The 8,099-nt window shown below is 61.1% G+C and overlaps 1 protein-coding gene across 1 annotated transcript in view; it reads right to left on the bottom strand.

Moving 5' to 3' along the window:
• The window catches only part of LOC109530478 (titin-like), a 49,755-nt gene that overhangs the window by 20,408 nt on the left and 21,248 nt on the right, over positions 1–8,099 (bottom strand). Inside the window, exons 33-43 of the mRNA XM_019894300.1 lie at positions 8,041–8,095; positions 7,806–7,947; positions 7,549–7,717; positions 6,570–6,801; positions 5,941–6,225; positions 5,535–5,648; positions 4,905–5,093; positions 3,005–3,451; positions 1,581–2,045; positions 1,304–1,360; positions 332–622 (exon numbers count right to left, since the gene is read on the bottom strand). Coding sequence (XP_019749859.1) covers positions 332–622; positions 1,304–1,360; positions 1,581–2,045; positions 3,005–3,451; positions 4,905–5,093; positions 5,535–5,648; positions 5,941–6,225; positions 6,570–6,801; positions 7,549–7,717; positions 7,806–7,947; positions 8,041–8,095 — 2,446 coding nt within the window. The remainder of the gene's footprint in view (positions 1–331; positions 623–1,303; positions 1,361–1,580; positions 2,046–3,004; positions 3,452–4,904; positions 5,094–5,534; positions 5,649–5,940; positions 6,226–6,569; positions 6,802–7,548; positions 7,718–7,805; positions 7,948–8,040; positions 8,096–8,099) is intronic.

Genomic DNA, 8,099 nt, shown 5'->3' with positions numbered 1-8,099 from the left:
CGTGATTGGACACCCGGCACGTGTAAAGGCCACGGTCGGCTGGCTTGGCCGCGCAGATGTCGAGAGCGACCTCGCGGCCGTCACGTCCGTACGTGGCAGCGCGTCGGCACGCCGGGTACGGCCCGCCGGTCTTTGAACCGCGCGACATTCAGGGGAGCGGATCCCGACGCGACGCGCTCAAGCGTTGCGCTCTCGCCAACGCAGACCCTTTGAGGGTCGGGCTCGGTGACAAAGGCGGGAGGGACTCGTCTTTCTACGAGAACGAAGACCGAGACAAACGCGAACGACACGGTTACCGACGGCGCGGAGCGGTCCGCCGCCGGGTTCCTACCTGTCACGTTGAGCGCGGCGGAGCATCGGTCGGCGCCGTGCCTGTTGGACGCCTCGCAGCCGTACTCGCCGGCATCGTCCTCGGTGGCGCTCAAAAGCTCGAGGGAGGAGGCGGTCGTGCGACTGATAATCCTGAAGCGCTCCCCCTCTTTGATGAGCCTTCCGTCTTTGAACCACTTGAAGCGCACTTCGCCGGCATCCGCGGTTTCGCACTCGAACCTGGCCGCGCCGCCGGCGTTGATCTCCACGGGGACCGGCGAGCGCTTGAACACGGGCTTCGCCGTCTGGAGCGCTGGAGAGACACGGACAAAATCGGAGAAAACAAGAATGGGGTCAACCTGAGCTGAAGGGGGACGCGCGCCGAAAAAACAGCAGACTCGGGAGGAGCGTGCACGTTGACACCAAATCGGAGGTGTCCAAAGCGGGTCCTCAAGGGCCGCCGACCGGCCCGTTTCCGGCTCTCCCGAGAGCGACGCGCTTGATTTTGGACTAATTGGGTCGGTTCTCACACTGCTTCAGAGCCGGCCGATGAGCCGATCCGGGAGAGCCGGAAAACGGGCGGGACGGCGGCTGTCCGGGCCCGGAGCCGGACGCGCCTGCGCTAATCGTTTAGCGCAGCCTTTTCACCTTTTCACCAACGGTCACGTTTGCTGAGGAAAACTGGCTTTCGTTTCCTCTCCTCCCAAGTACTGGAGGAGAATTTGGACTCCGGCTAGAGTTGAAGCGCTCCCGTTTCGGCCGCTATATGAACATCTGAATCGTATGACATGTTCGGGCTTCCTCTTCCATTGCGACGGTCGAGCTCGTGAAGGCCGAGTGCAATAATGACAACGACCCAATAATAACCCACTGGTGACCCATAAGCGGGCAGCGGAGAGGATTTGTTGAAACTCGAGTCGAGTGAGATTCCGCCTGAATATTCGTGACGCGAAATCCGGACAACGTTGTCACGGTCATTCCAAAAGCCTTTTACCTGAGACTGAGACGTCCTCCCGGACTTGGATCACAGGTGCCCTCTTGTCCAGCGTCACTGTCGTGGCAGAAAAGCAACAAGTTAAAAGCCGAATCTGGCTCTCGTGCATCCATTATCACTTTGCGGATTCCTCTGACTGACAAGCGACCGCGTGACGCGAGCGATGCCGAACAACGGCGTGCTCCTAAAGCTCCAAGAACTGCTGGCAGTGGAAGTACAAAAACAAACAAACAAACAAAGGGTGGAAGAGTGCCAAGAGAAGCATGCAGATGCCAACCTTTGGTCATCAAGCCGCAGCCAACATCCCGGGCTGAGGTTTGGAAAGACAAAGAGCCCCCCTGTCCGGGTCCGGCGCTCATACAGCACAGGGGGCCGTCGCGTTTGCGTGAGTAGGACGCGGGAGCCGCAATATTCAAGCGGCCGTAAAGCCAAACGGCAAACGGAGCGGGAAGCCCCCCTTGGCCGCGACGCGGCCAAGGGCCCCAAGGGCCCCAAGGGCCGCGCGCCGGCGGCTCTCGGGGGATCCGGACGAGGAAGTCCGGCGGGCCGCGCAGACGGACGTCGGGAAAGCCGTTGAGGAAGTACAGCTGCGAGTACGGAGGCGGGGATCCCGGCTCATCCGCCGTCTTTTCCTGGTCCGGGCTCTCGGCGGGGTCTTTTGCGCTCTCCCCGGCCGCCCGTGAAGCCGCGTGCACCGAATCTGCCACAACGGCGCGCTGGTCTTTGGCATTTGCCTCTTTAGCTGGGTAAGAATCATAGGCGGGAGAGTCATTAGGGCTCACAGTGGGCTGCTCACACTTGTTAGTGACACTTTAGACGTTCTCGCGCTTGCTAGCGAGACGAGGCGGACGAGGCCCGCGATCCGCTCGCGCTTCTTCAGAGCCGTCACCGGCGCGCTCGACGCCGGTGACGAGAAGCGAGACGCGGCGCCGCCGCTAAACCGGCCCTTCTGTCTCAGAGCGAGACCTTGAACGAGGCGGGCTCGGCGGCGGCGGTTTGAAAATGTTTTTTGCCACGGAATGAAATGCGACAACTTAAGGAGACGTCGTGAAATGAGTTTGCGTCGCGTTCTACTTTTGGAAACTCATCAACGCGTATGAGTGACGGGGTGCTCGCGCTATGAACACGCCCAAAGGCTTGGGAAGCAGCGGGCTCCGCTCGGGGCCCCGTTCCCTTCGCGTCCGGCCGAGAAGGCGACGGTTCGTATGTCGCCAAAGCTAACGGCGGTCCACTCAAGAAGGAACGGTCGATGGCCGGATCGCTTCGGGTCAGATGAAGTCGCTCGCGTCCTGCCACCCAGAAGTAACCCGCAGGACCCCCCCACCACCGACACCCCCAGCCCCACCACCCAAAAAGAAATTCGGTTCAGACCCGTCAGCAACGCTTACATTTGTTCGGGCCACATAGCAAGCCTCAAATGATCCGTTTACCCTCGTCACGGCATGTCAGCGACACGTTGATGAGTTGGTGACGTGTTCACAGCGGCGATTGACAAAATAGCGACACAATCAACAGTCTTGTTGAGTTCCGAGTGTCGATAGCGGTCGCGAACAGACCCCGGCCGGGTCTGAAGGTCTTAAGATGTGAAAGGGTCAGTGGGGGGCGGGTGGATGAGGTCGGCCGGGCGAGATCAAAACGAGCAAGACTCGGGAGACGAGGCGGGCGGAGGAGCGGCCTGAGAAAAGAAGAAGGAGAAAGCACCTTCCACGGTGAGGCGAGCGGACGAGCTGCCGCGGCCGTGCCGGTTGGTGGCGGTGCAGCGGTACACGCCCTGGTCGGCCGGACTCACGCCCCGGATGACCAGGGACAAGAGCCCGCCGCTCTGGGAGCTCCGCGCCCGTTCTCCGAGCGGCTCCCGGCCGTCGTGATCCCAAACCACCCCGACGAAGGGCTGCCCGTCGAAGGAGCACACGAACTCGGCCATCTCGCCGCTTTTCACGCGGATGTCTCGCAGCTCCATCAGCGGGCGGGGCTTCAGGGGCGCTCGGCTTTCGAGGCCCTGCTCCGAGCGCTCCGTTTCGACGGCGAGCGTCCGCCAAGACGTGCTGGAGCTCTCCGAATACGACTCGGTCAGCTCGGTGACGCTCTGAGTCTCGTGCCTTTGACTGAGCTTAGTCTCGGTCCAGGTGCGAGCGAAGGCTTGTTCATCTGCGCGGTCAGAAAGAGCACAAGGGTTAGAACGGCGCAAGATGTCGGACACTTCTTCCGTGGACCGGATCCGTCGGACTCGGTGAGCAAAGGGGAGCGGGGTGGGCTTCGAGCGCGCGGCCCGCGTGCGAAATGAGTCCGGCGAGCGGACACGAAACCCCCGCACCGGCCCGGACAAGCTGGCGCCCTTGCCGGCAGCAACACAAGTTTATGCTTGCGTCGTCATTGGAGCGTTGACACCAAGCGCCGCTCAGCGGGCACTCGGAAAACACATCACATCACAGGATGAGACGCGACGTCCAGAAACCCGATGACATCGCCGTACGGACATGAAATCGCGTGGCGTGACGTCACGTGACGCGACGCGACGGTCGGTGCAAACCGACGCCAGGCCCGAGGAAGACTTTGTCTCGCCGCTCGCAAATTCTCGTCCCAAAAGCAAGAGCGAAGGAAAGCCGTCTCTTTGGAACGCTGCCAACTGTCGCCGAAGCGACCGCCGGACTGCAGACCAAACGACGACTCGTGACGAAGAACCTGTAGAACCTGCATGCAGACGCAGCGCAACGCCGCACAGTCCCGACGTGAGACGAGATGCTGCGCGCGAAGAGCTTGTGGCCGAGACGCTGACAAATGTCAATATGATCTCCTCGACATCAGGTGCCCGTGACTCAGGAGGCGGAGCGGCTTCCAATCCCATCGTCCGAGTCACGTGGCATCGCGTGCGCCCGTCGCGCTCGCGCTCGGCGTACGGCTGGCGCGAATGCCCCCGCCGTCAAGTGTTTTGGAGCGTCCGGCCAAGCGCTCTCTTCATGGGATGCGCATAGTGGTTGATGATGGTGACGATGGCGAGTCGGGCAGGAAGCGCACATGGTCGGCACGCGGCCTTAATCGATCCGGAGTCGAATGTTGGACTTTTTGTCGGCGGCGCTGCAAAAAAAAAGCCGGAGCTTGTTGGAGGTCCCCATCCACAATGGGGCTCAAGCCGAGGTCCGGGTACCGCTCCGCTCTTTTGCCCGCACTGGAACGACATTTCGGCGCACAGTCGAACTCCCCCCGTCTGCCTTGACCAAAAGGTTCCTTTCTCTGGCGTGGGACATTTCGGCACCCCGGCGCAACAACTCATGGAACAGCTCAGTTCCTCGTGCGCTCGCGCAGATCGGCGCTACGAGTCGTCGTCTGACTCGTGAAGAGCGAGAGCCGACTCATACGTGGAAATCAAGTCGAGGTCGTCGTACGCAAATCCCGGACATTCATTGGCAGCGGACTCCTTTTCATCGGGAATTGGGCAAGGCCGTCGGAGCATTTGTTCCGCGTCCCGCCGGCGCGCCGGGTCGTCTTCCGACCGAGGACGGGGCCGGCGTTCTCGGCGCGCGGACTCGAAGCGCTCGGGCGCAGAGCGGCGGAGACGGACGGACGGGGCGTCGCCGCGCCGGTCTCGGTGCGGAGAACTCACCGTCCACGTGGAGAGCGGCCTCGCACGTCAGCGTCCCCCCCGAGTTGGCGGCCACGCACGAGTACTCTCCTTCGTGCTCAAAGGCCACGCCGGAAATGCTCAAGCGGCAGACGTCTCCGCATCGAGACATCTGGAAGGGCTCCGATTGCGCCAGCTCTCGGCCGTTCCGCAACCAGCTGACTTGCAGATCTGCGCCGGAAGGGGGCGGGAGGAGGCGTGCCGTCAGGATGCGAAATAGACTACGCCGCGGAAAAGCAACGACAACCAAATCTCTTTCGGCATGCGAAGCGAGAGACGAGAGCGGTGCGCCCCGATACGGCCAACGAAGGCAGTCGCGAAATTGAAAGAAAAAAAACAAAGACTCCGTTGCCACGTTAGCATTTTGATGGTTTGTCACGCGCAACGTCTCCGGCGGGAAGACGAGCAGTCGCGGAAGCCGGCAGGGTGCGCCGTCGGCCTGAGACGACCCACGCGGCCGGCTTGCCGTCCATTGCGGCGTTTGGGGCGTCTTTTCACAATTTGCGTCTCTGTCGTTGCTTTGCGTCTTTTCCCGTGTTTGCGGCCCGTGATTTGACGTGGACGTTGGTTGTTTTTTTTAGTGTTTGTTTTGAACGGAGGCGCACGTCTTACCTTCCCCAGAGACGGCGCACTCCAAAAGGGCCGAGCGGCCCGCCGTCACCAGGACGTCCCTCATGGGAGAAAGCAGCAGCGGAGCGGCCACCCGGGCCGCGCTTTCTCGGGCCGCTGCAAGACAAGACATCCAAAGTCCGCATGTGGGAACCGCCATTGTTGTTTTTGCGCCGGCGCTTTCAAATGTTTCCGATCCTGAGCGGGCGTCGGCTTGTGATATGCCGCCCGGAGGCAGCGCGACAGCCTCACCGCTCGCTTGAAATGCAATTTTTTGGGTTTCTTGTTTTAAATTGGACTTGACTTGATCTGTTTGTCGCAACCCGTCCCCGAGGTCCCTCGCGTGTGACCTCGGAAGCCGCGAACGAATTTCCCGAACGGGATCAATTTGTTCGGACGGCGAACGAACCTTCCACGTGGAGGGACGCCGAGCAGGCGGCCTCCCCGAAGTCGTTTTCGGCCCGGCAGCCGTAGACGGCGGCGTCCTCCGGGGAAACCTCCGGCAGCAGCAGCGCGTGCTCGTCCAGGTGGCGCAGGAACTGGCAGGCGGCGCCGGCGCTCAGAGGCCGGGAGCCCCGGTACCAGGTCACCTGAGGCGGGGGCAGCCCGCTCACCCGCACCGAGAAGCGAACCGATTGGCCCGCCGTCGCCGTCTGAGGCCGCATGGGCTCAAGCACCTGAGGGGCTTCGGGGACTTGGCACACAAACAAGGAGGGGGCGCCGTTAGCTTCCCGCTTCTTCTCCTCCCCCAAAGAGGAGGTCAAAGCGTCGACAAGCATTCCTCTTTCAGGACCGTTCCAGAAGACGATCCTTCCGAGCCCTCCCTAAGCGCCGGATTTGTGTTTTTCCCTTCGAATGCATTCTCAACTGATGCGAAACAAACCCAAAAAAAGGATCAAGTACGTTTTTCTTCGAGGCGATAAGCTGCGGCTTCGCCCGACGGCTTTTCGGCTAGCTTCATCCATCCCGACGCAAAACGTGCAATTGGACTCAAAGCCCCTCTCCGTCGTCGGCGTGCCTTCCAAAGGCCGCGCTTACTTTGCACGTGAAGGCCGACGACGCCGCTGTTCTTCCCGGCGACGAAGGCGTACTCGCCGGCGTCGCCGCGGTAGGTTTCGGCGACGGTCAGGCGGTGCAGCTTCCCGATGGCCACGTAGCTGAAGCGCCGCTCCTCGGCTAGCCGGATCTCCGCGCCGTCGCGCAGCCAGCGGCCTTCCGCGTCGTCCTCGCTCACTTCGAACTCCAACGTCGCTCTTTGTCCCTCGACAACCTGAAACAAGTCGGCAGAAACTGAGCGGCTTTCTGGCGCATTGTCGACCCTTCCCCCCACCCCATAACGTGTATGCGCTGGTTTGGAGCGTTGGGTCCCTTTTGAACATTTAGACGTCCCAATTTCTTGACTTGCACGCAACGCCGCGCCATGCGTGTTGATTTTGCCCACGCTGAAGATGGACTTTGGTTGACATTGTTCTCGTTCGGTCAACTGTCCCATTTCTGAGCGGCGGGGGAGCGGCAACAGATGCTCGGGAATGCGCGTTGAAGTCAAAGTGTGCTTTTCATGAATTTCAATCGACAGCTAATCAATTCTGCAATGAACGGACGACTGTTTTGATCAACTTGTTCGACTTCAATTCGAGAGCCTCGACGCTCAGAAATTGCAACTCCCGACGGCGCATTTGGTGCGGTTTCCCCCGTGAGAGCCGACTGCTCATCTTTTGTGCGCTCTCTCTCGCTCGCTAGAATCCATTTTCACGGATCTGCTGTGACGGTGAAAAAGCAAACATTTCTTGCGGTTTTCCGACGGCTGTTACGAACCAAAGCGCAAAGCCAACCTTCGTCACTCGGTCTTGGGAAGGAATGGATGGAAATTCCTTTTCACAATCCGAGTCATCGGTGAACGGGCGACGAACCCGAGAATCTCGAGCGGGAGGGAGGCATGCGAGAGGCGTACGGTCTCTCGCCTCTCGCCGGCGTTCGCGCCATCGGGGCACAAAACGGGGCTCCCCTGCGGACTCACGGTCACGTTTCTGGCGGCGGGCTCCGAGATCTTGATGTCCCGTCCCTCCACCGTCAGGTTCCCCTTGGACACGCCGGAGCCGGCCACGGCGGCGTACTCTCCGGAGTCGGACGGCCGGACGGACGGCAAAACCAAGCGGTGCGCAAAGGTCTCCGAGGTCATCTTGTATCTGCGGGGAAAAAACCTTTTTCACTCGACTTTTCTTTGACTTTGCGGCGGGCGGCCGGTGGAAAGCTTGCGCCGAGCGAGCGAGCGACCTGTCGGACGGCTCCAGCTCCTGACCGTCCTTCATCCACACGACCGGCACGTCGGCGTCAGAAACTTCACATTCAAAGGTCGCTCTCTTCTTTTCTGTGATCTTCAAGTCCTTCAGGTGTTTGCTGAATTCAACCACCCGAGCTGGCACCGGAAAACAAAGTCGCCTTTCAGCGAGACAATCCCCAAAGCAGCCGTCCGTCCGTCCGGTCGGTGTCGGTCGGTCCGCACGCTTACCCTCCACGGAGAGTTTTGCGGCGGGGCGCGCCCGTTCCCCCCCAAAGGCGGAATTCGCG

Source organism: Hippocampus comes, unplaced genomic scaffold (assembly GCF_001891065.2).
Source record: "Hippocampus comes isolate QL1 unplaced genomic scaffold, H_comes_QL1_v1.1 scaffold189, whole genome shotgun sequence".
NCBI classification, from domain to species: Eukaryota; Metazoa; Chordata; class Actinopteri; order Syngnathiformes; family Syngnathidae; genus Hippocampus; species Hippocampus comes.
The sequence above is the reverse complement of the archived record's forward strand: the minus strand, read 5'-3'. Positions and strand labels throughout refer to the sequence as shown.